The sequence below is a fragment of the Bos grunniens genome, chromosome 1 (assembly GCF_055505025.1).
Source record: "Bos grunniens cultivar Pamir isolate PY7600 chromosome 1, Bosgru_T2T1.0, whole genome shotgun sequence".
In the NCBI taxonomy this organism is placed as follows: Eukaryota; Metazoa; Chordata; class Mammalia; order Artiodactyla; family Bovidae; genus Bos; species Bos grunniens.
Window position 1 is genome coordinate 48,200,653 of NC_141165.1, and position 26,584 is coordinate 48,227,236.

Sequence of the window (26,584 nt, forward strand, 5' to 3'; positions counted from 1 at the left end):
GCTGGGTATAAAATTCCAGTTTGGTTTCCCCCACCCCCTTCACCACGTTAAGAATTTTGTTCCACGTCTTCTGATCTTAATTATTTCTGTGAGAAGCCAGTGATAATTCATGTATTGTTCTCTTGTATGTAATGTGTCAGTTTTTCTCTATTTTCAAGATTTTGCTTTATCTTTAGTTTTCATGAGCTTTACTATGGTATTACTAGTCATGGTCTTCACATTTATTCTGGAGTTCATTAAACTTCTTGACTGTAAGTTAAAAAAATATTTTATTTATTTGGCTGCATCTTAGTTGTGGCAGGTAGGATCTTCGTTGCATCACACAGAATCTTTCATTGTGGCACATGGGCTCTTTAGTTGTGGTTAAAGGACTCAGTTGCTCCAAGGCATGTGGGATCTCAGTTCTCTAATCAGGGATTGAACCCACATCCTCTGCATTACAGGGGTGGATTCTCAACCACTGAACCACCAGGGAAGTCCCTGTAAATTTTTTATTCACTGAATCTGGGGAAATTTTAGCCACCACTTTAAAAAAACATTGATTTCTATCTCATTATTTTCTCTACTTCTCTACTTCTGAGTTTAAATAAACATGTTATACATTTGAATATTGTCACAGAGATTACAGAAGATCTGTTTTTCTTTTCATTTAACAATCTTTTTTCCTCTTAGTTCTTCAGATTGGATAATTTCAATTTATTTATTTTCAAATACACAGAGCTTTTTTCTCCCTCTGTTGCTACCAGCCTGTTTCTGGTCTCTTTTAGTATAATGTTAATTTCATATATTGTATTGTTTCAGTTACAGAATTTTTTTACTTTCTTATTTTTCTTCTAAAATTTCTTAGCTTTATATTCAGGACAAACATAGTTATACCTACTACTTTAAAATCCTTGCCTGCTAATTCAATATCTGACTCATCTCATCTCATCTTTTGTTATATTTCTCATGTTCATTGTATATCTAGTAATTTTGAATTTTATCATGGACACGATGAATGTCATGTTTTGAATATTATGAACTCTATTATATTCCTCTGAAGAATATAACCTTTTTTGTTTACCTTTTTTTAAAGCAGAAAATTAAATGAATTCATTAATGTGTATTAGATGATTTAGTCTCTCTATGGGCAGTTAAAAATTTAGTTCAGTTCTTTCTTCCTTAGCTGTTTGGAGTCTGCCCCTCCTGCATGATCTAAGTTAAGGTTCAGCCAGAGGTCTGAATAGCATTTACAGCTACAATTTTTAGCTCTCCTGACTCTTTTTCCAAGATTCCCCTTTAATTTTCAATTGGTGATGATTTTCCTGGGTCTTTGTTCTAGTTTTTTAGACCATAAATTTTAAAGTTCTCTGTTGGAGTTTTAGCTGTTCTGCATGGCACAGACTTAGGCTTGTCCTCAGAAAAGGAACTCATAAAATAACAATCTTTTTTATTGTTGTTTCTTTTTTCCAAGTATTGTCATTGCTCATTATTTTTGGTCCATAACCTAATTGTTTGAAATATGTTAAATAAATCAGCAACATGTTTAAATAGTAAGATTTTTTTCCCTTTTATAGGTCATTGCCTTCTTTCAGTCACTGTTCAGTGACTTCAGACAGTTTTTTATAATGTCTGTAGGATCATCAATCTGTTAGAGACTTTTTTGTCAGTACTATAGGGCAGATTTAAAAATATTTACTTTTTAAAGGCATATAATATATCCGACCTAATATTGTCCTCCATTTAATGAAAGAAAAGCTGGATTATATAGAAGAATAGTTTTAGTGTAACTAATACAGGAAATTATGTTGAATCAATATATTAATAGAAGCAGAGTTCGTAGGGATGGGGAAGATCCTAATTCTTGGGGATTAGAATAGATCCATTTAGATTTGTTATTTTATGTTGAAGAGATTTCAGCATTGAAGACTTGATTTGAACTTTAAGACTTTTTTGACTAAACAAACACTTTTTTAAAAGCTGGTTGTAGTACTACAAGGCTGGCGCACTTTTGTTTTTTTCTATTTATTTATTTATTTACTGGCTGCACTGGGTCTTCATTGTTGTGTGTGGGCTCTTCTTTAGTTGCAGAGAGCTGAGGTTGCTGTCTAGCTGTGGTACACAGACTTGTCATTGCAGTGGCTTCTTTTGTTGCAGAGCATGGGCTTTAGGTGGGCAGGCTCAGTAGCTGCGGCTCATGGACTCTAAAGTGCGGGCTCAGTAGTTGTAGTGCACAGTCTCAGTTGTTCTAAGGCTTGTGGGGTCTTCCTGGACCAGGGGTCAAACACATACCCTTATGTTGGCAGGCGGATTTGTATCCATTATGCCAACAGGGTCCTGTGAACACCTGAACAAACACTCTTTGACTAAACCTTATATTTTTGTAAAGTTGGCACCCTATGTTTCCCTCACATATGCTTATTCATAAAGAATCATCTTTAGATGCTCACTTCACACAGTTAACTGAATCCTTAATTAAAACTAAATCCTTTTCTTTCAGACAGTTAAAAAAATTTTATTTCATAATACAAATTATATTCTCAATGTATTTAATGAAATCTACTTACCATAGGTCCCGATCAAGACCTCGGCCACGTTCCCATAGTCGAAGCAGTGAAAGGTCAAGTCACAGAAGAACACGTAGTCGGTCTCGGGATAGAGAACGACGTAAAGGCAGAGATAAGGAGAAAAGAGAAAAGGAAAAGGATAAAGGCAAGGACAAGGAATTACACAACATCAAACGTGGGTAAGTTGAAGTGAATCTAAAGCAATGGTGACTCAGTGATTCCATAGCAGCAATCAAATGTATTTTCATCTTCTGATGTCTTTCTTAGATGGAAAAGAGAGGAGAATGTAATGGAAAAAGAAGAAAAGATAAGTTAAAATACTTATCTCAAATTTTTACGTACTTCCTTTCTATTCCTGTTTTCATTTAATATTTATAAAATAAATCTTAGAAATAAATTGTACTGTCAAAACTTATTATGTCAGTAAAGGAAAATTTACATAATTTGTTAGAGAAGTTCCATTTTCCTCATCATGAATATGATACTTAAAATTTGAAGATTACTTACTATTGAAGATGTATATTAGCTTATTGTAAAACTCTTAGGGAAAAATAAAAACAATAAGGGAGGGAAGTACATGATTTACTATTGGCTAAGACTTCTTTCAATGTAGAATGAGGACTTCATTAATATAAAGATGTATGTGTGTGTTAGGTGAGTGTATGTGCATATGAGACCCAGAGTTTATTTTTTCTGGAATTGTTTTCATTAAAACAGTTGTTCTAATTTTGTTTGGATGTTTGAATGTTTTGTTTGAATTTTTGGATGTTGAAGTCCACCCAAAACTGTTTGTTTAATTAGAAGATGTTAAAATGAAACGAAATCTTTATTAGCTTAAATTATAGCTTCTTATTTGTTTTTCCAAAATGACATTGGGGTCTTTTATTCTGTGAAGTAGAGCATTTTAGAATTTGTGCTCTTTTGTCATTCTTTCAACACCCTATATATGTTCACTTTAATACTTCAGTACAAGTATTTTGTCTTTTAGTGTGTCACTTTTCAGTGTTAAATTGAAGAGCTTACCAAGATCTTCGATATGATTCCTTGAGATCTTGATTCTGTAAAGAATTAAGTTTATTGAAGGATATGGAACTCTTCCCATCCCTTTCTTTTTCACAGTTGTCTGTATGCTTATTTTTATCCAGATTTACAGTGATCCTATATAAAACTGCCTGGATTATTGGCTTTTATGTATTCTTTGAAATGATCCATTTGTAGTGGATTTTGGGAACGTGTTACATTATTATGTGACTTTCTTTTCCCTGATCACCCTGCAGCCATTAATGCACATTGAGCAGTCACTGCCCTATAAAATCCTGAGTTCTATCTTTTCTAGTTTTAAGGATTGTTGAATATTAGAGGAGATAGGGTTGGATATCTGGCTTTAAAGATAGGGAGGCTAACTTAGCCAGAGCTGGAAAGAAATAAGGATCAGAGAGGGTATGGGGGAAATATATTGATAAGGGGTAAAAGTCAGAAGAATGATAGATTAGAAGAGAGTGTGTAGAGTAAGTTTCTAAGACTGGAAATATGGACTAAGAGGACAAATAAATTATGTCAGTCAAGGAAATGCCTTGCCCCTTGTTCCTTTTTTCCCCTCCTCATTTTGGTTTATGCTTTAGATATTACGTGACTATGATTATGTGATGTGACTATGATTTTTACTGGTCATTAAATCTTTGCTTTCTACCTCATCAAGTTTTACATTTTTAGAATAAAGTTGATATTACATAAAGTATTATATGGGGCATTTTAAAGGTAAGAGAAGCCAGAGCATAAATAAATAAGGAGGTTGGGTAGTTTCAGGAAAGGGTCTCATATGGTGACAGTAATCTTGAAGGGCCAGCTGTACAGGTTAGATTCTTTGATCACTCAGAGCTTGTTGTGTTCAAGGGACTCATTCCTGGATGACAGGTTTATAAGATAATAATATCGTATTTGTCATTATTTCTTAAATCTCAACAAAGGTAATGAACAGGGTCAAAACATGAGGTGTCAGTTGAAGGGCCCTGAGTATGGATGCCAGAAAGCAGTGAATAGCCTGATTCAGTCACCTTCATGGTTTTAGTGGCCCATAGGACAGGGTGGTATTATGTCAGTGTGCCCTTCCTTCTAGTTAGTGCTAAGTACACACAAATTCATACCCTTTGGTATGATCTAAAATCAGGATTTAGTGGGGCTATCATTGATATATACATTTAGTATGGTAGTACTTACATGTGACAATGCCCCCTGTTTTGCTTCAGAAATAACTTACATATTTGTTTTCTACAGCTTTCAAGTTTATTTCCTAAACCTGATTTTTCTTTCTCTTTTAAATAGACTATTTTATTTTATTTTATTCGTGTTTTGGCTGCAGTGTGCTGTGTGTAATTTTAGTTCCCTGAGTAGGGATTGAATTCATGCCCCCTGCATTAGAAATGCAGAATCTGAACTGCTGGACCACCAGGGAAGTCTGTAAACCTGATTTTTAAACCATTTAGGGCAGAGCATGCTGTTGTATGGTCTCTTGTCTCACTCAGAATACCTAATGTACATATTTGTTAATAAATATTTATTGGTTATGGATCAGATACACTGACTCATTCATTTGTTCACTTGTTCTATCAACAATATTTGAATGCCTTCTATTTGTCATGTGTATGTTAAGTAATCGGTACATAATGGCTGCCCAATCCTACTGAGAGATTTCATGCAGGTGGCAAAATAAGCATATATAGAAAGGAAGATATATAAATTATTGCAGTGAAATCAGATGAATGTTTCAAAAGGAAACTAACTCGTGCGGGTTAGGATACTTCTGGCTACGAGTAACAAAACCTAACTAAATGTAGCTTAAACAAAGGCAGGAAGCTTTTTTGCAGAGCTAGATAGTAAATAACTTAGGCTTCCTGGGTCTTATGTCTCTGTTGCAACTACTAAACTCTGCTCTTTTAACATGAAAGCAGCCATAGATAATACTAAATGAATGGCATAGCTAAATTCCAACAAAACTTTATTTTTTAAAATGGGCAGCTGGCTAGATTTGCCCAAGGGCTGTAGTTTGTCAATCTCTGGCTTAAACGATAAGTATATTTATTGCTAATATAACCAACAGTTTGGAGGTAAGCAGACCTGGACCCTTTTTATTTTTCCAACAGGCCAGTCTCAGCACACTGGGTTTCATCTTCAGTCTTGACATATTCTAGTTGCAAGGTATTTTCATGAACATTAAACTAGTCAACCTAGATTAGTCAGCATGTTAGGATGGGCTCTTGAAGATGAGATTTTTATTATTTGAAGGAAGGAGAAAATGGCATAGAATGTTGTATGCAAAATGAACTTCATGTGGAAATATTGATACTTGGAGGAAGGCAAAGTGGGTATGGCATTCTTGAAGAACTGAAGTCTAATGGGGTTGGTTTATAGAAGAGTAATAATGATGAGAGGTTATATGTTGTGGAGCTCCCCTGGTAGCTCAGCTGGTAAAGTATCTACCTGCAACGCAGGAGACCCTGGTTTGATTCCTGGGCTGGGAACATCTGCTGGAGAAGGGATAGGCTACTGACTCCAATATTCTTGGGCTTCCCTGGTGGCTCAGACGATAAAGAATCCACCTGCAATGTGGGAGACCTGGGTTTGATCCTGGGTTGGGAAGATCCCTGGAGAAGGGAACAGGCTACCCAATCCAGTATTCTTCCCTGGAGAATTCATGGACAGAGGAATCTGGTAGGCTACAGTCCATGGGATCACAATAAGTCCACGACTGTGCAGCTTTCACTTTCACTTTACATGTTATATTAAGGATATTAGAGTTAATTCTACAGGCAGTGAGAAGCCAGTGAAATTCAAGTAATTTTATGATGAGGTCTACATGAACAAAATGCTTTACTTACTGTGGATATTATAATAAGCATCTAACATTTTAAATATATTTTCTAAGTGTCAGAAGTTTTGCTAGACATATAGTGTCTCATTTAATTTTCATAATAACCTAATGAAATATGTGCTTTTATTATCCCTTTTATACAGATGAAGACTTGTGATCATAGGACTTGTAAATAAATGGCAGAGCTAGGCTTCTAATTCAGTTTCACTGACAATAGTATCCTGACTCTTAATAGCACACAACCCATAGTTATTGATGATGATCTGTAGTGTTTGAGTTCAAGTGATATGCTGTTGCTTAAACTTTCGTAGGAAGTAGCTGAAAGAAAACTGAAAGAATCTTCTGTGCCTTATTTTTCTCTGATTGGGTTGGATATCTGTTATTAGTAAAAGATTAATTCCTTTTCTGCCTTTCTTCTGTACTTTCCCACATTAGCATTTCATCTGTTTATTTGAAGTTATTTTTCATTATATTAATAAAACCACAAAAATTTTTAGGCCTTAATTAAATGTACTTTTGTGATGGTTTCATTGGATCTTTGAAATTTGATTTAAGGAACATGTGTAGGTGGAGAGAAAGGAAAAAAGATTCACAAATGATTGAATTAGGACTTATGTATCAACTCATTGTGATTGTATAACTCAGGAACAAGGATTTTAGCTTGTACTAAATAACCCTACATGCTTCCTCATATAAGAGAAAATAACAGCTCATGTGATTCTGCTTCTTTATGCATAACAATCTTTGTTTTCATCAAACCAATTTGAGAATACAAATATTTACAAATATTGGTAGGACATAAAGTGGACATTTATGAAGTAGAAAGCAAAGGAGAGTAAGTACAATAATGGGTAAAGGAGTATTTTATAAATTGGAAAAAATAATAGGAAAATTCTGAAAAACCTTTTAAAAATAGCAGCTAGTTGAGTACAAGTTCTGGAAATTTCTGGGGAATTTTAATGGTTTTTATTAGGATATATCTTATAATATCATAAATTGATCTATTCATTTTATTAATTTGCTGAAGAACAGAGACCTAATATAAACTAGGAGGATATCAGGTGTTTGTAGGGATTAAAAGGTGCCTTTCTTTACAACAGTGAGTAAAAAATTAATACAGGAAAGACACTAACCAAGCCTTGTCTTAGATTTTATCAAGAAAGTTTCATGACTTTAATTTTTAATGTTTTATATTTTTAAAACTTGATTTCTAGGAATATTTAATTTTTAAAATATTGATGCAGATTTTATTTGTTTATATAAGTTCCCCCCCCCAAATTTTTTAGAACAAATATTTATTGTATCATTAGATGATTATATTTCTTTTATGAGGACATGTCTTTGCAATATGAAAATAAATTTTAGTAACAATAGAGTTATTAAATTGAAATTGAACACCTAACAATACCATTTTGTTAAGCAAACTTTTATTGAGAGTCAAAAATTAGAAATATGAAACTTTCCATGGCATATTATAGTTATAACTTCGTTTGATGATGTGAACATTGTATATCCCATTTAAGTCTTCTGACTTAAATTGTATATCCCATTTGAGCCTTTTCTAGAAACACTTTATTCAACCTCCAAAAAGTACGTGCTTAGTTGTACAATCGTGTTTGACTCTTTGCAACCCCATTGACTACAGCCCGCTGGGCTCCTCTGTCAATGGGGATTCTCCAGGCAAGAATAGTGGAGTGGGTTGCTATGCCTTCCTCCAGGGGATCTTCCCATCCCAGGGATTGAACCCAGGTCTCATGTATTGCAGGTGGATTCTTTACTGTCTGAGCCACCAGGGAAAAGTATGCTGCTGCTAAGTCGCTTCAGTCGTGTCCGACTCTGTGCGACCCCATAGATGGCAGCCACCAGGCTCCCCCATCCCTGGGATTCTCCAGGCAAGAACACTGGAGTGGGTTACCATTTCCTTCTCCAATGCATGAAAGTGAAAAGTGAAGTCACTCAGTCGTGTCCGACTTTTAGCGACCCCATGGACTGCAGCCTACCAGGCTCCTCCGCCCATGGGATTTTCCAGGCAAGAGTACTGGAGTGGGTTGCCATTGCCTTCTCCTAGGGAAAAGTATAGTCAACCACTATAAAACATCTTTATAGACTTCTTTGAAAATTAGTTGTTAATAAATGTCAATACTTCCAGTGACATACCACTATTGATTTTATATCATACTGCCATCCTTAAGAGTAGATTTTGAATGCTGCTACTGCTGCAGCTAAGTCGCTTCAGTTGTGTCCGACTCTGTGCGACCTCATAGATGGCAGCCCACCAGTCTCCCCCATCCCTGGAATTCTCCAGGCAAGAACACTGAAGTGGGTTGCCATTTCCTTCTCCAATGTATCAAAGTGAAAAGTGAAAGTGAAGTCACTCAGTTGTGTCCGACTCTTTGTGATCCCATGGACTGCAGCCTACCAGGCTCCTCCATCCATGGGATTTTCCAGGCAAGGGTACTGGAGTGGGGTGCCATCGCCATTGATTTTAGTTTATTTTCAATCATGATTTTAAATCACTAGCTGAGAAAATTTGGTTTAAACCATTTATTGCCTAGTACAATGCTTTCTTAATTTGAATAACTTTAGGATTCATCAGGAACCTAATGTATTTTCCTTTATGAGATACTACTGTGAAAGCTTTTCACTTTTTCTATTCCCTCATTAGCTTTTCAGTAGATAAATGCTCTTCTCAGAAATGTGCCCATCAAGAACTTCTGGAATAGTTTTCCCAAACACTTGAGTTGATAACTTTTTCCTTTGTATAACTTTCTGAAGCTTTCTACTTTTAAGAGAGGTAAGACTTTCCCTCTGGATATACAGAATGCACTGCAGCAGTGCTTTTTGGTGGGTAATGTGAGATGGATGTATTTAAATATAATTTCTTAAATGTGACTCCCACTAAATCAATTGTGTTCTTTAAGTCTCTTTGAAAATATATCTAGAAGTCACAGGGATAGCAGTGAAATTAGGCTTTGGTTATAGCCCATGGCCTATATGTAAAATCTTCCACTGAAGAGTTGACTGTGCAATGTAATTAGAAGTTATATTGCTTGTATTAAAATTATTTTAGGTATATTTTTATATACTAAAAACACAGAAAGTATATCAACAGAGGCAGCATATACTTTTTGTTCATGGGAATTGCTACTTTTGAACATGTAGCCATTATGAATGAAAGTGAAAGTCACTCAGTGACATCAACTCTTTGTGACCCCATGGACTGTACAGTCCATGGAATTCTCCAGGCCAGAATACTGGATTGGGTACCCTTTCCCTTCTCCAGGAGATCTTCCCAACCCAGGGATTGAACCCAGGTCTCCTGCATTGGAGGCAGATTCTTTACCAGCTGAGCCGTAAGGGAAGCCCAGCCTTTATGAATAATACATCTTAAAAAAAAGTATGCTAAAGGGTTTAGATTCTGGGAAAGTTAAATTGCAGAAATTAGAATTAATGCTCGTTTTAAATCTTCCACAATTTTTTCCCCTACAAGACAATTTATTTTCTGTGAACTTTATTCTTCTATAAAATGTGGGTATTGATAATTAAAAAGTGTTAGAATTAGTTTTAGAAGTTTAGTATCAAGTAGTAGTCATACTCTGTGTTAAAGATATGGCTTTGAACTTAGCAATATTCCTATCTTCAGTTGTAGAATTTCATGTGTTAAATTCCTGTTGATGAGGTTTTTCCTACCTAGTGTTTGGCAGAAGATGTTGGAAGTGGTTTGGGAATGCTGGACTTGAGTTTGACAGCAGTTACATACTCTTAGAGGCTGTCATATTTTTCTTTACCTCTTATTTCTTTATGCAGCAGGAAGTCATTTATGCTAATTTACCCCTATTTGCATATAGGTTATAGAGTTCTGTGGTGCAGAGTGTGCTTAGAACTCCTTTTAAGTGTCTGTTTGGATCAAAGGAGGGCTGTGTGATAGCTGTTGTCTGACACCAAGCTGTGTGGTGTTGTTTTCATTAAACATTTATCACACTTCGGATGTGACAGCAGGCAACTTTGTGCCAGGATAACATGTTTTCATGCAAAATTTATTGAAAAAGACGAGACTTTGTAAAGAGATCTTGTTGCCTTTCACCAGTGGCGAAGGGTAAATGGTTCGAAGGAAATATACCTTTAACACATGTCATTGTAACATGCAAAAGAAGCTTCGTACTGTCAGTTTTGTTAAACAGATAAACAAATAACATCTTTAAAGTGTGTGGCTGGATTTTTCTTCCTTTTTAAAGCTTTTACAATTTACTTATGAACTGAATGAATGCCATAAGAGTGGCTCATTATGTTTTTAAGAGTATTTTATATGACAGTGAAATTTACCACCTAACTTCTGTTATGTGGATTTGAATATTTGTCACCAGGTATTATTGAATAGTTTTGTTCAACAGAAACAGTCTAATTTTTCAAAAAGGTGAGATCGAGAAAGGAAATCCATCATAACAAAAAGAATAATCAACAAGAGCAGGAGACATTGGTTTCATAAGTTCTCCCCCAGGTCACCACCTTTCTCTTATTCATCATATTAGTACACTTTAATTATCTCAGAGTTTGTCCAGTGGAATTTGACATGAATTATACCTGATAGAGCATTAAATGCCATGAATTGTAAGCTCAGTCTTTGTTTTTTGTGGTGGTTTGGCTGTGAAAAGCCTTGGAATGAGAGGAGATACATATTTTCCTTTTTCATTCCATTAGAAGCTGAGGAATTATAATTATGTGAAGAATTGGTAAAAGTGAAAGTAGCCTCAAGCTGTACTTTTTAATATGTTTTATCACATGGAATATAAATTGGTGAGACCCTTTACAAGAGGTATTACAAAAATCTTTAACATTCAAGATTAAAAGGAGAGAAGTAATGAGTTGTGTGTGATAGAAGGAACTTTGTCTTTGCAACTATGTAGAATCCACACAAACCTTCAAATTCTGACTTATTTTTCTTTGGATCTATTAAAGGATTTTTTTTTAAGTTTATATCATGATTCATAAACATATACATAAACCCATGCCAAAGCTGTTGTTTAACTCGTTAGCTAATAAGGGAACCCCAAAAGTTGTTACAAAGAACTCAAAGGAAAATCCAGAGAACAAGCTTGCCTGACATGATCTTGCTTGATTGATTCTAAACTGCCTTTTTCCACATGAGGAGGGAAACCAGTTTTAACTCCACTGGACAAATCATTTGAGTATCTATGGAAAATAGTAATTTGCATTGTTGTCAACTATCTGTAATTTGTGGAATTTAAAAATACTTCAGATATGGGACACAGAAAGGTGGTGGTAACTTGAAAAGGCACCCTCGACAAAACACCCAGTCATCTTTTTTGGTCATCTCAAATCATTTAAAATTTTTTTCCTAACAAGACAAGTTATTCTCTTTAACTTTTAAATTTCTTCTGTAAAACGACTATGCTGTGCTGTGCTCAGTTATGTCTAACTGTTTGTGACCCCATGGACTGTAGCCTGCCAGGTTCCTCTGTCCATGGGATTTCTCAGGCAAGAATACTGGAGTGGGTTGCCATTCCCTTCTCCAGGGGATTGTCCCAACCCAGGGATCGAACCTGCAACTCCTGCACTGGCAAGCAGATTCTTTACCATTGCACACGTGGGAAGCCCAAAATTGGGGTAATGATAGTTGAAAAGCTGTAAATATTAGAAGCATTGTGTGTAAGAGACTATCTATGTATTAAGGTTTTACTAAATCGTAGTTATTTTATTTTTTATTAATAATATGAATTTAACTATTGATTCCTGTGATTACCAGTTTTTCAACGATCATTCTTTTTTCTTACCTTTGTGTCTTTTTAAAGAAATATTCCCTCAGCCTTAAAAACTCTTTCTTTAATGTTGTCCATTCCAATGATCTTTTTGTCTCATTTTAGGGATCACATCCTTTATAAAGTATTTCTTGCCTCTCATGAGGTGCTAAATAGATATGCAGTTAGCACCCACAGTATCTATACCTAATCTGAACAGAGACCTTTGTAACTATAAAATTTTGTAATTGCCAGATTATATATATCTTATTTATTGTATTTATATTTACTTGGATTATAACAAGTACTGAAATATTTGTAGAATGTATAAATAAATGGTTTTAGAAGTTGTTTCTGGGTTATAAAATCTAGCTTTAAGTATGTAAAAATGATAAAATTGAATTTTTGTTATTAAGAAAATAACCAACTTTTCCCCCTACCACTCCATGCCTGGTTTAAGTGTGCATGTGCACACACATAAACATATGTGACTTCCATCAAAGCCTCTCAACTACATTTTTAAAGAAGTCCGCAGAACTTCCTCTATCCTTGTCTGTACTTTGTTATCAATCATGCTGCAATCAATATCATTTAGCATCAGTCATCTAAAAAACTGAATGTCACTTCTAGGATTTATATTTTAAATACTGATTAAAATTCCAGTCCTCATTGATGACTCTTCTTGCCTAGTCTAATTTATTTCAGGATCTTAATTGGTATCACCTACTCTGCTGATTAGTATATTAACCATGTAAACTACTAGAGCAAACTACTAGAGTTAAATATACCATTCCATAAGGAACTTTTACTGAAGGCCTTGGTGTTTGCCTTTAGTTAGTTATGTATAGCTTTGTAAGCTAAATATTCTACACTATTGTTAGAGGGATGTAGAGGGAATAAACTTGGACTGCCAGCCAAGTCTTTTCTAAGTAAACAGGCAGTTCCCCTAAAAGCTAAGCTGTTGCTTATAATTACTCATTATGCTTCTAATTTATACCTCATTGTAAAGCACCTTGGGTGTCTCAGATTTGAAGGATGCTAATCTGAATAGAAGCAATCTGTTCAATATTTTTTTTTTAAAAAAAGGATCTAGTTTATCCATTTCTCATAGACTTTCTTCCCAGTCTAGTGATCATTGGAATGGAATCTTCAAAATAGAATAGGTTGGAATACACCATAATACTATGTGGCTGTCATATTGTTAAGTCTCGGTCAGCACAAGCAGAGAAGATTTCTACATGAAGATTTTTTTTATATTTTAATATGGATATCTAGGTCAGTTTTAAGATGGTTGGTTTAAATGTTTTTAATATCCTAGTAAATAGAATATGTGTAGACAGGTGATAGGAATAATCTCTTTGGATAGATATAGTTATGGGGTACAATTTTCCACTGAAGCAGAGTAAGTTGTATGCACTCCATCCATGTTTAACCTATCTTAGATTTCAAGGCATTGGAAGTATATAATAAAAGAAAGACTGCAGATGGTGTTTGGGGTTAATACTTTTCATTTAGTGCTCAGGATATGGTCCTTAGGTTCTGAGATAGTGTCTAACTATAGGAAGATTGGGATGAGCCTCAGAGGTTGGATCTTGTGGGTATAGACACTTTATAAAAACTAGTATGTATGTGATGATCGCTAACACAGCAGGTACAGTTAGGAAAATACAACAATGAGTGCTGCTGTTTTAATTCTTTCTGAACTCCAAGAGGAGGTTTTGAAACAGCAGCCTTTGGCCCCTGTGAATATGCCAGCCTGTGACAGGCCACCTGGAAGTAGACCATGAAAATCAATTTGGTTGCCATGTTGCAGTCTTAGCTGCTTTTTCTTGAGAAAGATAAAGGAGAGCATTGTACATTAGAAAAAGAAACTGGTAGGTGTCCAATTTTGAAGTGATAGATTTGGAATAAATGAGAGGTAAAAGTTATATTGTGACTGTTGTTTGTTGTTTAGTCACTAAATCGTGTCTGACTCTTTGCCACCCCATGGACTATAGCATGCTAAGAATACTGGAGTGGGTTGGCCGCTTCCTTCTCCATTGTTGTGATTACTTGGAAATTAAATCCACCCAAAATCCACAAAAAAAGGTGAAAAATAAGAGAAGAAAAAATATGTTTTCATTGTTCAAAGCTGTCTAGACAAAAATAGTGCTTTTATATAAATACATATACAGTTGCTTGAACTGATAGGTAGCTATTAGATTATGTACTCTAATTGAAAATGGTTAGATTTTATCTATCAATCAGTAGTATTAGGTCCAGTAAATTTGCTGCTGCAAAGTTAATTTGAAAAATTTTTATGGCTTAACTTAAGCTCAGAGGAGTTATATTGATATTTTATCACAGGATGTGTGCTTCTGAAACTATCAAAGCAATGTCTGCTTAAAATATTTACCACTGATACTGTTTCTGGAAGTTTTCGTATACTTTTATTTCTATATCAGGTTTTTCTTTAAGTCATATATATTTACTGAGATATGATTTACATGCAGTAAGATATATAGTTTTATGAGCTTTGACTCATAAATAGTCATATAAGTATAAACTTATAGTCAAAGTTTATGAGCTTTGACTCATATATAGTCCTGTAACTCTAATCATAATCAGAATATACAGTATCCGTCACCTTAAAAAATTTCCTCATTCTCTGTGTGCAGTATCCTTATCCCACTTCTGCTAGTCCTTGTCAGACTGAAAAGTTTTACCTTTTTTCAATATCACATAAGTGGAGTCGTACAGTATATAGCCTTTAAAAATTCTTTTAAATATTTACTTATTTAACTGTGCGAGATCTTACTAAGTAAGTATACAGTCTTTTGTATCTGGATTCTTTCACTTAGTATGATGCTTTTGAGATATATTTAGGCTGTTCATGTATTAGTTTGTTCCTTTATATTGCTGAGTAGTATTTTGTTTTATGGATGTACCACAAATTATTATCCACTCATCAGTTGAGTAGGAGAATATACTTTTTCTATATTGCAGAGAAGTTTAACAATTCACAAGTGAAGCCCCTTGACCTAAAAGATTATTTTGAAGATTTAATTTATTTAATAGTTATAGGACTAATCAGATCTCTGTTTCTTTTTGTGTCAGTTTTGGTAAGTTAAAAAAAATTTGTTTTTCTAGGAATTTGTTCATTCCCTCTAAGTCTTCAATATTTTTGACATAAAAATCTTTATAATCTCTGGTGGTTATCTGTATATATTATTAATTATGTAGTAATCCTTTTCCCATCCTGATATCAACTGTTTATATTTCCATTTTTTCTTAATCTTGTTGTGAATTTATTAGTTTTTACAACCAACCAGCCTTTGACTTTGTTGATTCTCTGTATTGTGTGTCTATTTGTTTTCATTAAATTAAAAAAAAATATTTTTAATTTGGAAGATAATTGCTTTACAATGTCATTCTTTTTTTAAAAAACCCTTTTTAAAAAATAATTTATTTTTGGCCGTGCTGGATCTTCATTGGTGCATGGATTTTTCTGTAGTTCTAGCAAACGGGGACTATTCTCTAGTTGTGGTGCATGGGCCTATTTCATTGTCGTGGCTTCCTTGGTGTAGAGCATGGGCTCTAGAGCATGTGGGCTTCAGTAGTTGCAATTGCTCCAAATCCTCAGCAGCACTTGACATTTTAACTCTTATTATTATTTCAGCCGTTCATACAGATGTGTAGTGGTATCTCGTCATGGTTTTAATTTGAATCTCCCTAATGCTAATAACAATAAGTACCTTTTCATGTACTTATTTGCAATCCATGTGTCTGTTCATCTCTTTCACGTATTTTAAAATTTGTTTGTTTTTTCTTATTGGTGAGTTTGAGAGGTCTTTATATAGTTTGCAAACAAATCCTTTGCAGACTCTGTGACTTGCAAATGTGATGTTGAGCATCTTTTGATGTGTGCATTGGTCATTTATATTTCTTCTGTGAGGTATTTCTGCAGATCATTTTCACATTTTTATTCTTTATTATTAAATTATAAGGGGTTCTTATATATTTTGAATATAAGCCCTTTGTCTAGTATATGTGTGGTGAATTTTTCTTTTCCAGTCTATGACTTGCATTTTCATTTTCTTGATGATGCTTTTTGCATAGCAAAAAGTTTTCATTTTGATGAAGTCCAGTTTATGGGCTATATCTTTAATTTGCTGTGCTTTTGGTGGCATATCTAAGAATTCTTTGGTCAACCTTGGGCCATGAAGATTTTCCCCTACCCTTTTTTCAATAAGTTTTATAGTTTTACGTTTTACATTTAGGGCTATAATGTATTCTGAAGCTTTTTTTTAAAATGTGTTTTGTTTTTTGTATAAGTTGTGAGGCTTAAGTTGAGGTTTTTGTTTGTTGCATATGGATGTTTAAATATTCAGTTGTTCCAACACAATATATTTAAAAGACTGCAGGTTATTGAATTGCGTTTGTACTTTTGTCAGAAATCAATTGGTCATATTTGTCTGGGTTTGTTTCTGTGTTCTCTATTCTATTTCAGTCTTTTATTTATTCCTTTGCTAGTATCACACTGTCTTGTTTACTATAACTTTATAGTAAGTCATTAAAATCAATTGCTGTGGTTTCTTTAATTTTATTTTTTAAATTGTTTTAGTTTTTCTAGTTCCTTTGATTTTCCAAATAAATGTTAGTGTAAGTTTGTCTATAAGTAAAAAAATAATTTTGGCTGGATTTATGTTAAATTTGTAGGTCAGTCTGGAGAGAATTGATATGAACATGGTTTGATTTTTCTTATTAACCTGTTTAGTTTTTTTTTTTTTTTTTTTTATTCTTCCAATTTTTATTTTATAGTTTTTAACATATATATTCTGTACATGTTTTCTTAGGTTTATACCTAAGTATCTCACTTTGGGGTGATCTATTTTTTTTCAATTTATTTATTTAGTGATTTATTTATTTATTTTTGACTGTTCTGGATCTTCATTGCTGCATGGGCTTTTCTCTATTTGCAGGTAGTTGCGGTGCATGGGCTTCTCATTGCTGTGGCTTCTCTTGCTGTGGAGCACAGACTCTAGGGCCTGCAGGCTTCAGTTGTTACAGAACGTGAGCACAGTATTTGGAGCTCCTGGGCTCTAGAGCACAGGCTCAATAGTGGTGGCACATGGGCTTAGTTGCTTTGCAGAATGTGGGATCCTCGCTGAGCAGGAATTGAACCCGTGTCTCCTGCATTGGCAGTCGGATTCATTACCACCAAGCCACCAGGGAAGCCCTGGTGTGATCTATTTTAAATGATACTGGTTTCAAAATTTCAATTTCTAATTGTTCATTTCTAATATGTAGAAATATTATATATATATATATAAAATTGATGTATAACGTGTGTGTATGTGTGTGTGTGCACATGTACACTGACTTTATATTCTGTAGAGTTTGGGTGAACTCCGGGAGTTGGTGATGGACAGGGAGGCCTGGCGTGCTGCAATTCATGGAGTCGCAAAGAGTTGGACATGACTGAGCAACTGAACTGAACTGAAGCATTGCTAAATGTATTTATTAGTTCTAGTAAATGCATTTTTTTAGAGTCCTTAGGGCACCTTATATACACAGTTGAGTGTCATAGGGACAGTTTTATTTCTTCCTTTCCAAGTTGTATACTCTTTATTTATTTTGCCTTATTGCACAAATTAGGACTTCTAGTACTATTTTCAATAAGAATGACAAGCAAGGACATTTAGGAGGAAACATTTAATTTTTCATCATGATGAAATGCTTTCACTACATTTTTGTTGATATCCTGTATCACGTTGAGGAGTTCTTACTTCGTTAGGGATTTTGTATTTCGTAGTAGGTGCTGAATTTTGTCAAATACATTTCCAGCATCATTTGACACAATCATGTGGGTTTTGTTCTTCTTTAGATTGTTAATAAGATAGAGTACACTGATTTACTTTTGAATATTGAACCATCTTTGCATTCCTGAGACAAGCCTCATTTTGTGGTGGTGGAAATCAGTTTGCTGCTATTCTATAGAGGATTTTTGTGTCTGTATTCATAAGAGATGTTTTTCTTCTTTGTCTAGTTTCATTATTCAGGTAATACTTGCCTTATAAAATCTTTACCACACAATATAAAGTATAAAGTATTCACCACACAGTAAAGGACAGAAATGGTATGGACCTAACAGAAGCAGAAGATATTAAGATAAGGTGGAAAGAATATACTGAAGAACTATGTAAAAAAGATCTTAATGACTCAGATAAGCACGATGGTGTGATCACTCACCTAGAGCCAGAAATCCTGGAATTGAAGTCAAGTGGGCCTTACGAAGCATCACTACGAACAAAGCTAGCACAGATGATGGAATTCCAGTTGAGCTATTTCAGATCTTAAAAGATGATGCTGTTGAAGTGCTGCACTTAATATGCCTGCAAATTTGAAAAATTCAGCAGTGGCCACAGGACTGGGAAAGGTCAGTTTTCATTCCAGTCCCAAAGAAAGGCACGACCAAAGAATGTTCAAACTACTGCACAATTGCACTCATTTCACATGTTAGCAAAGTAATGCTCAAAATTCTCTAAGCCAGGCTTCAGTAGTACATGAACCATGAACTTCCAGATGTTCAAGCTGGATTTAGAAAAGGCAAAGGAAGCAGAGATCAAATTGCCAATATCCATTGGATCATAGAAAAAGCAAGAGAGATCCAGAAAAACATCCACTTCTGCTTTATTGACTACGCCAAAGCGTTTGACTGTGTGGATCACAACAAACTGTGAAAAATTCTGAAAGAGATGGGAATACCAAACCACCTTACCTGCCTCCTGAGAAATCTGTGTGCAGGTCAAGAAGCAACAGTTAGAACTGGACATGGAACAACAGACTGGTTCTGAATCAGGAAAGGAGTACGTCAAGGCTGTATATTGTCATGCTGTTTATTTAACTTCTATGCAGAGTACATCATGCAAAATGCCAGGCTAGATGAAGCACAAACTGGAATCAAGACTGCCGGGAGACATATCAATAACTTCAGTTATGCAGATGACACCACCTTTATGGCAGAAAGGGAATAGAAACTGAAGAGCCTCTTGATGAAAGTGAAAGGGGAGAGTGAAAAAGTTGGCTTAAAACTCAACATTCAGTAAACGAAGATCATGGCATCCAGCCTCATCACTTCATGGCAAATAGATGGGAAAATAATGGAAACAGTGACAGACTTACTTTTTTGGGCTCCAAAATCACTGCTGATGATGACTGCAGCCATAAAATTAAAAGACACTTGCTCCTTGGATGAAAAGCTATGGCCAGCCTAGACAGCATATTTAAAAAAGAGAGACATTACTTTGCCAACAAACGTCTGTCTAGTCAAAGCTATGGTTTTCCCAGTAGTTATGTATGGATGTAAGAGTTGGACTAAAAGGCTGAGCACTGAAGAATTGATGCTTTTCAACTGTGGTGTTGGAGAAGACTCTTGAGAGTCCCTTGGACTGTAAGGAGACCAAACCAGTCAATCCTAAAGAAAATCAGTCCTGAGTGTTGGAAGGACTGATGCTGAAGCTGAAGCTCCAATACTTTGGCCACCTGATGCGAAGAGCTGACTCACTGGAAAAGACCCTGATGCTGGGAAAGACTGAGGGCAGGAGAGGGGGGCAACAGAGGATGAGATGGCTGGATGGCACCACCGACTCAGTAGACATGAGTTTGAGTAAACTCCGGGAGATGGTGAAGGACGGGGAAACCTGAGGTGCTGCAATTCATGGGGTCACAAAGAGTCAGATACAACTTAGTGACTGAAAAACAATAATAATTATCAGACTTCTCTCATTAAATCAATTACTTTGATATGGAGTCTTTACCTTTTCCGTATGCAAGGATGCTGGTGATTGAGTATAGTGTAGGTATGTCTACCTAACAGATGCCCTCCCTCCTGTCTATTACTTGTTCATCAACAGTTTATTTGAGCAGGGTCTTAGAGATCCCATGGTGAACAGTTATGGTTTTGACTCTATGGAGTTTATAATCTGTTTGGGCAAAAAAAGCAGCCATGAACTACATAAATAAATACAAAGTTTCAGCAGTGATAAGTGTCAAGGATAAGGGATGCATAGTGTTAAATGACATATGACTGAGGATGAGGGAGTCAGGTAGACTTTCCTGAAGAAATAAGGATGAATAGAAATTATTGAGTGATGGACGTAGAACATTATTGTTAGAGGAAACATTAGCAAATGTCCTTGGATGGGAGGCAGTCCAATATGACCAGGGACTGAAAGATGGTCAGAATAACTAGAATGGAGACAAGAGAGAGCACAGTGTGAAATGAGGCCAGAGAAGCAGATAGGGGCTAGACTCTGCAGGACCTTGTAAACCTGGTTAAGGATTTTGGTCTCTATCTCAAGATTAGCAGGATGCCTTTGAAGTGTTTTAATCTGATGGATAATGTGATCAGATTAGTGTTTTGAAAAGATCACTCCAGCTGCATTGTGGAAAACAGATTGCAGAGGGTAAGAGTGCATGCAAAGAAACCAGATAAGTAGCACAGTAGTCTAGGGGAGATGTAATAGTAGCTTGGACCAGGGTTTGTTGCTGGAGATAGAAAAGTTGATGAATTTGAGATATATTCATATACTTAATAATGGATTTTATTTGAGAAAAGATTTTGGTAAAAGAGATGAAGATATTAAGGATAATCAATGGTCTTCCAATTTGTTCAGTGAAATGTTGATGTTACATTTTTATTAATCATGGGTTATACTGCAAGAGCAATGGTATGAGGGAGAAGATCATAAGTTTGCTTTGCATGTATTGAGTGTATGAAGCCTTTGGAACATTGAAGAGGACAGATAGGCAGGCAGAGAATATGTACGTGTAGAACTCAGGAGAGTTTTGGCCTGGAGTATTAGATTTTCTGTTCCTTTATATCTTTACCTCTTTGAGTATTTTACTTAGAATTTGAAAACTAGAGCGACCTGTGGCGGGGCTGGGGTTGTAGTGATCAGTGTAATATTTCCTGTATGGCAAGATTAAATTGTGATGACTTTTGGACCTGACCCAAAGGCTATAGCAAAAATAAATGCTTTGTGCTATGGATACTTTGGATGCTGTTAAAATGTGTCTGGCACTATTATAGTTACTGGTTATTGCAAAAATGGATGACATGGTCTTTGATCTCAAGAAACTTCCATCTAGTTTGGAAGTCAGACATGTAAATTGATGATAACAGTGTAATGTGAGTGCTGTATCAGAGAGATGTCCACCATTCTAGGACAACATATCAGAAGGACACTTAACCCAAAGTGAGAAATATTTTGGGGTTTTTCAGAAGTGTTGATACATAGACCATTTGGAAGAACATGGATGAGGAAGTAAAAAGGAGAGGGAAAAACAGAAGGATTCAAGCAAGAGGAATCACAGTGTATTTGGGAAACCATTTTTATTTGTTTGTTTTTTTTTTTGAAGTGAAATTAATGTTTTATTGTCAGACAGAAAATGTGGGAAGTGCTTTCTGGAAAGAAGAGGGTGACATTGAGCTTTGTTCATTTTTCTTTTTGTTTTGTTTCTTTCGCTCTCTCTTTTTTTTTTCTTTCTCTCCTCCCCTTTCATCTTTTTTGAATATGCAATATATTTATATAGTTCAAAATTGTACATTATATAAAGTATACATACAGTAGAGTCTCTATCCCACTTTGTCCCCCATCCACCTAATTCCTTCTCTCCTACCTTCTCATACAGTCATTACATTCATTAGTTTTATTATATGTCCTTCTAGAATTTCTTTAAGAAAAATGATAAACAAGTACAAATACATATTTTAAAATTCAGTTTTCCTTTTGGGATCTTTAGTTCATTCTGGCTTAAGAAGAATGTAAGAAGGAAATATAAGGGGAGGTTCCAAAAGAGTTTTGACTTGAAGCATTTTATAATAAGTCAGGAAAGCAGCACTAAGGAGAATGAATTAAAGACAGAGATCATCGAGGAGTCTTAGCGTAAGTGATGGTGAGAGTGGTGACAAAGCCTTAGTTAAGGTAGTGGCAGTGGAAAAGGAAGGCCTGTTATTTTACTGGATCTTGATCTTTTAGCTTCAGAAAATAACCAGTTATTTAATATTAAACAGTAGTGTGGAGACACTTAATGGTGGAGTTTGAATGAGTTGTGTGAATGAATGGTGAATGGAAGGAAGGGTATAAAACCAATGGGACTTATCCATGAAATTGAGAAAAAGAAGCTAATAGAGAAGCTAAGTGTAGCACAACACTTAATAACTCAGACCTGATTGTTGACCTGATTTTAAATCCAGTTCTTCCATTTACTGGGCTTCCCTGGTGGCTCATATGGTAAAGAATCTGTCTGCAATGTGGGAGATCCCTGGGTTCAATCCCTGGGTTGGGAATATTCCCTGGAGAAGCACACAGCAGCCCACTCCAGTATTCTTGCCTGGAGAATCCCATGGACATAGGAGCCTGGTGGGCTAGTCCATGGAGTCTCAAAGAGGCAGACGGACATGACTGAGCGACTAAACACACAACACTCTTCCATTTACTAGCTGTATGATCTTGGTCAAGTCACTTTAAGTCACTTGGCATCTCCTTAAGCCTTGGTTTCTTTATCTATAAAATGGCTGTGATAAACATAACTACTTTCAGGAATTGGGTAAGGATTAGAAGAGTAATACATAAGGAAGGCTTTTTGTCCAGGGCTTAGCCAGCAAGGGACGTCTTTTGATCCTTTAAAGTGAGAGAAGATGGAAAACTAGTAGAGAATGAGAAGGTAGTTAAAAAAAGAACATGAAATACTTTTACAGTTACCTGATGGTCTGGCAGTAAGTGACTTGGAAATGCCATGTAAGTATTTTGAGCCTCAGTGTGTTTATCCACAGTATAGTAGCAAGTTAGGTCCTCCCAGTTCTATTTTCCTGATAGCATAACTATTCATATAGTCTATGTTACAGATTTCAGAATGAAAACTACAGTTCTCTCAGATCCTATTAATTTCTTGATTTTGAATTATTATATGGTAACATTCAGAGTTTTAACTCTATTATACATTTAACATTGTTTTCATGTGGCTACTTCCTTAAATAATTTTGTTTTTTTTGACCATAAAGGAAAAAAGATACTTTTTTCTTTTCTTTTCTTTTTCTTCTTCTTTTTTTTTTTCCAATAACCACCTTGTAAAAAGTCTATTGTTTGCCTTGGCCCTTTTAATCTGCCCATGAGGAATTCAAGCCGAATGATAGGGAGCTGTGAAAATCCAGTTAGTGTGAGCTGTAATCTTTTTTTGCTAGCTTTAAATAGTTAGAGTACCATGCAGACACCCTGCAGATAACTGAATCAAAACATACAGTAATCACCTAAACATGGATTCTGCCTTTGCTGTTATGGAACTATAGTAGAAATCGCTAATAGCCATTTACTTTTCAGAAAAATATTTGGTCATAATATCAAATAAAATCAGGGTTAGATATTAAAAGCTATATTTCACTGGTAGAGAATCCAGTGTTCGTGAAAAGTGTTGATTTCTATAAATTTGATATTATTCAATATTTATAATATCCTCTTGACTAGTCTTCTAGGGTCAGGAAAACATCTTTATAGAAATAATATTTATAATCCTCTAATCTTTCAGTCATCTACTACTTCAGGTATCACTAATGGAGAACAAGAAACTGTTGAGATAATCAGGCTTTTGAACTATAATAAGAGACAAGAGTAAAGTATGCTTTTTTTTCTTATTAAAAAAAAACCTGATTCCACTAATGCAGTTTATTGAATTTTGGTAGCAAAATATTCTCTAATAACTTTGTCAAATGGTGGTCTATTTTTCTAGGTTTATGAGTGTTTTTTTTTTTTTTTGCCTTTTTTTCCCTTAAGTTAAAAGATGGATCCCTCATCCATTAAATTCTGCATTAGAGTGATGAGAAACACAGTGTGCAGTATGCCGGTGCTGCCTCCTAATTTCATTAGCTTTCCATTTTCTAATACTGCTGTTGATAATATTCTGGTGAAGTTTATAAAATAAAATAGGTTATTTGTTGAAACGAATATCTTAGTGTTGCTGGCATGATTCATGCTACATTAAGAGTTCATAAGTCATTAGTAATCTTTTATGTGCAGTGTATTGTTCTGAACAGCAAACTTGAACTCCTTTGTTTTGAAAGATTCATAGAGTCTATTCCAGGACAAAGATTTCATAAAGTAGATGCCTTTCCTATGCTTATCGCTTTGCCTCAGGAAATTTTGTAGAGCTCAACATGCCAGTCCTTCAAAATAGGGAAGCCTACTTTTCATCAAAAATATAGTCTAAGGACTGTGGTTGTCAGTCCACATTCTCATTACTTAGTTTTTCTGTAAACTTTTTATTATAGATTCAGACATATGAAAAAATAGAAGGTTGGTATAATGAATCTAATTTACCCATCTTTCACTTCCATCAATTTAAAGTATATGGTGTGATTCAGAAATGCTACATACAAATATTTTAAAAACATATTATATTACCAAATTCTCCATGGAAGTTCTAAAAACTTCATTGCTATTTCATTGGCCTGATGAGTTTGAGTACGTGTTTAGATTAATAAGAAATAATGTTAAGAGAAACATTCTAAATTTGACGTTTTAAGAGCAGTTGTAAATTTTCATTTGCATACAGTGTACTATGTACATTGTGTAAAACATTCTGACCAGCAGATATTATGGAGGGAGTATCTAAGCATTTGCTAATATTCATAACATTATTTATCACTCATATTGCCTCTGTTGTCTCACTTATAACCACTTTTTTGCCCCTAGCCTTTCTAAGCTGCCTACTCCTTTGTTCACGTCTTTAAAAGTTAACAGGCTTGCCATTGTTACCAGCTATAACCACAGTCAAGTCTTGTTAGCATGTATCCCTTTCTCTGTCCACCATGTCCCACATTTTCAAGTCATTCACTCTAGTATCCCCTATAAAAATGTTTGACCTTGTTGAGACCATCAGGCATGCCATTGTTCATCATCCATCACCTTCTTTCTATCTTCACTTCCCTTCTTAGGCAGATAAGTTTCATTCTTTCCTGTGAAAATGGAAGAAGTGTCCTTATTTCTATGGTTTGTGCTCTGAATCCCATTACCTCTTCTAGTTGAACTCCTTGTGGGGATCAGTTCCTCCCTTTACTGGATAATTCTTACCAGCATTTTACTGAAACAAACTGAAACAAAAAACCTCAACCCACTATTGACTTCTCATCTGTTACAGCTCTATACCATTTCTCTGCTCTGAGGAATATCAGTTGATTTTATTTTTTACTTTTTCATTTCCTGTTCACTCTTTAACACACTCGAGTTTCTGTTTTTTATTTCTGCAGTGAAACAGCTCTTGTCAAGTCATCTGCTCTTGTCAAGTGACTTCTTTTCTGCCAAATTCAGTAGACATTTCTCTTTTATCATCTCACAGATTTTCTCAGCAGTATTAAGCACAATTTTTCCACCTTTAATCTTCTCTCAGGTCTCCTTCCTCCTTCTTGAGATACCTTCCTCTCTTGAGCTGCTACAGTTCTGTCTCAGTGGCCACTCCTTTACTGGCTCCTGCTTCTCTGAATGCTAAAGAAGCTCAAGGCTTATACCTGAGTCCATCATTTTTCAATTTCTACACTCTTGTTTTCTCAGGGTTCAGTAAATGTTTTCTTTAAAAGGCCAGCTAGTCAATATTTTAGGCTTTATGGACTAAGAGGCAAAATTGGGGATATTATATAGGCACCTACAGAACAAGAGAAAAAAAGCACATTTCCACACATTAAAAATTAAGCTCAAAATATAACAGTTATTTCACTATTCTTCTACTTATTTCTGTTGCTATCTGAATGGGGTGATATCTGTACAGATATGAACAAGCCACCATCCTCTTCCAGCTGAGGTATATTGCTTAGCTTCCTAATTGGTCTTCTTACCCTCCGTCTTGCCCTCCATACAAACCATTATCTATCTACACAGCTGTCAGAGGGATCTTTTAAAATGTAAGTCCTTTTATGCCACTTCTCTGCTTCACGCCCTTTGGTGACTTCTTACTGACTTCCTTACCTCAAAGTATCTAAGTCCCAGAGGCTCCTGTCCTCCTGATTATCTCCTGCTACTCATTAGGCTCTATCCACACTGTTCTTTCCTTCTCTAGACCTTCGCACTTGCTGTAGCCTCTTTCTGGAATGCTTCCTCTAGGATCTTACTATTTGGCTTTGCATTCTCATTATTTAGGTCCTTAGTTTAAGCATAACCTTTTTAAAGAGGCCTTTCCTGCATACCTAATATAAATTAACTGTTTCCCTATCCCATTACTTTATACCTGATTTTATATCCAGAGTATAATTATTTTTTTAATACTCCCATCAGAATATAAACTTCAAAAGGATACGGTTCTTGTTCATTGTTGTATTCCTGGAACTTACAAACAGTGCTTTATACTTAAAAGGTACTAAAGTAAGATTTATCCATAAATGAATT

At 35.2% G+C, this 26,584-nt stretch overlaps 1 protein-coding gene across 3 annotated transcripts in view; it reads left to right on the forward strand.

Moving 5' to 3' along the window:
- RSRC1 (arginine and serine rich coiled-coil 1) overlaps positions 1 to 26,584 on the forward strand; it is a 440,840-nt gene that overhangs the window by 105,936 nt on the left and 308,320 nt on the right. For all 3 annotated transcript variants that reach the window (XM_086392028.1, XM_086392034.1, XM_086392044.1), the window contains exon 4: positions 2,552 to 2,725. In XM_086392028.1, the coding sequence (XP_086248154.1) occupies positions 2,552 to 2,725 (174 nt within the window). The remainder of the gene's footprint in view (positions 1 to 2,551; positions 2,726 to 26,584) is intronic.